The sequence below is a fragment of the Penaeus vannamei genome, chromosome 28 (assembly GCF_042767895.1).
Source record: "Penaeus vannamei isolate JL-2024 chromosome 28, ASM4276789v1, whole genome shotgun sequence".
In the NCBI taxonomy this organism is placed as follows: domain Eukaryota; kingdom Metazoa; phylum Arthropoda; class Malacostraca; order Decapoda; family Penaeidae; genus Penaeus; species Penaeus vannamei.
Window position 1 is genome coordinate 13,948,623 of NC_091576.1, and position 2,500 is coordinate 13,951,122.

General features: G+C 32.2%; 1 protein-coding gene across 3 annotated transcripts in view; it reads left to right on the forward strand.

Annotated features, from left to right (window-relative positions):
- LOC113825872 (glutamate receptor ionotropic, kainate 2) overlaps nucleotides 1–2,500 on the forward strand; it is a 208,900-nt gene that overhangs the window by 175,489 nt on the left and 30,911 nt on the right. For all 3 annotated transcript variants that reach the window (XM_070141842.1, XM_070141844.1, XM_070141843.1), the window contains exon 13: nucleotides 1,987–2,104. In XM_070141842.1, the coding sequence (XP_069997943.1) occupies nucleotides 1,987–2,104 (118 nt within the window). The remainder of the gene's footprint in view (nucleotides 1–1,986; nucleotides 2,105–2,500) is intronic.

Here is a 2,500-nt window from a genome sequence, read left to right on the forward strand (position 1 = left end):
CCACTACCATCGCCATAGTCATCATCATCATCATCATTATCATCATCATTATCATAACAAGCAAAAACAGAACAAAAAATTCAAAAATATTTAGTAAAAAAAATGCCCCCATCATTCATGAAGAAAAATGAATAAAGATGTGCCACAAGATGAATGGAGTGAATAAGGGAGGCAAAAAAAAATGATAAATAGACTGTCCGTGGCATGGCGGTGTCCCGATGCCTCCATGGAAGCCTCAGATGAGGCGTCGAAGCCAGAGTCAGAACATTTCGCGTTTGTTTGTTGGTCTGTTTCTCTCCATGATTTTGATGCAGATTTTGTTATTAATGTTCTTCTTATTGTTGGTGTTATTGCTTTTATGTTATTTTTTGTTAATGCTGGTGTTATTGTTATTATTATTACTCATTTTATTCGTATTATTGTTGTTATTATCATCATTACTATTGTTATTATTGTTGTTGTTATCATTGTTGCTGTTATTAGTATAATGATGACTATAATAATTATTATTATCATTATTACCATTACTAGTCCTTTCATTAACGTTGCCATTATTATCATCATTTAATAATCATTATTATTATCATTATTGCTCTTAGTGGCAGTAGTATTAATTATTATAATTGTGATTATTTTATCATAATTATATTCTTTTTTATTATTACCATCATCATTATTATTGTTCTTGTCGTTGCTGTTATCATTGAAGCTATTATTATCAGCATCATCATTGTTGTTGATATTATTATTTTCATTATTACTGTTATTATTATTATCCTTAATATTATCATCATTATTATCATTTTCATTATTTTATCACTATTTTTATTATTATTATCATCATCATCATCATCATCATCATTGTTGTCATCATTATTATCATCATCCCTATTATCTATATTATTATTATCACCATCATAATCATTATGATCATCATTATTATTTATATTATTATTGCCACCATCCTCAACACCCTTATTTTTACATTATCATATTTATTGTTATTGTTTTTGTTACCATTATTATCATTATTTCATTATCATTATCATCATCATCATCATCTTCATCATCTCTATGATTATCATCATTATCATCATCAACACTAGCAATCCTAATGCTAATAATGCCATATTTTTTTCTTTTTATCTAAACGTACTTTTCGTTAACTACTTTCCCTTTATGGACTCACAGAACCGCACTTATCATAGAATATTCTTATTCACTTCAGTTTTAAAAGTTGAGGGAATAACTCGAATAACAGTCGAAATTCTTCGCTTCTATGGCATATCTGCATCTTTGTTCTAGGGTCTTTGATATTTTTAATTAAGAAGTGTGTATATTCACATATTTATAATTATTTGAACCCGTTTTCTAATCTATTCGCTTTTTCTGTAGTTGCAAAGGGTTATCTCTCCCCGTTTTCCTTTTTCCACGCCCGGAAAAGCTATTTCATCCTTTATTTATTCTCTCCTCGTTTTCTGTTCTCTCTCCCTATTTTCTCTCATCTCTCCTCGATTCCTGCGTACGCGAAGGCTCCCTTAACCCATTTTCTCTTCTCGTTTTCTGTGGAAAGGCCATCTCATCCCGTTTTCTCTTCTCTCTCCCCATTGCTCTTATCCTCTTAGCTTCTCGTTTTCTGTGGAAAGGTTATCTCATCCCGTTTTCTCTTCCCTCTTCCCATTTTCTCTTATCCACTTATCTTCTCGTTTTCTGTGGAAAGGCTATCTCATCCCGTTTTCTCTTCTCTCTCCCCATTTTCTCTTATCTTCTCGTTTTCTGTGGAAAGGTTATCTCATCCCGTTTTCTCTTCCCTCTTCCCATTTTCTCTTATCTTCTTATCTTCTCGTTTTCTGTGGAGAGGTTATCTCATCCCGTTTTCTCTTCTCTCTCCCCATTTTCTCTTATCCACTCATCTTCTCGTTTTCTGTGGAAAGGTTATCTCATCCCGTTTTCTCTTCCCTCTTCCCATTTTCTATGGACGCAAAGGCTTGCTCAACGCGGATCGTGGGCGGCATCTGGTGGTTCTTCACGCTCATCATCATCTCTTCGTACACCGCCAACCTCGCTGCCTTCCTCACGGTCGAGAGGATGATCACGCCCATTGGTGAGTCGTGGGCGTGGGTGTGCGGAAGGGTGAGGGACATGCAAGGGACAGATGACTTTAGACTCATTTTGTTATTTAATTTTAGAGTGATGTTTCATTCTATTATTTTGAAATGGTGTTCCCTGATCATATATTCTGCTTAACAAAATTTTAGCCTTGGCCGATGGATACGTCAAAGAGAGTACTTATATAGATATATGTATGCAATAAATTTATACAAATTTACATATTTATATACATGGATACATATATATAATTTATATGTGTGTGTATATATATATACATATATATACATTCATATATATATATATATATATATATATATATATATATATACAAATATATATATATATATATATATATGTCTATTTTATCTCAATGTATATATATATATAT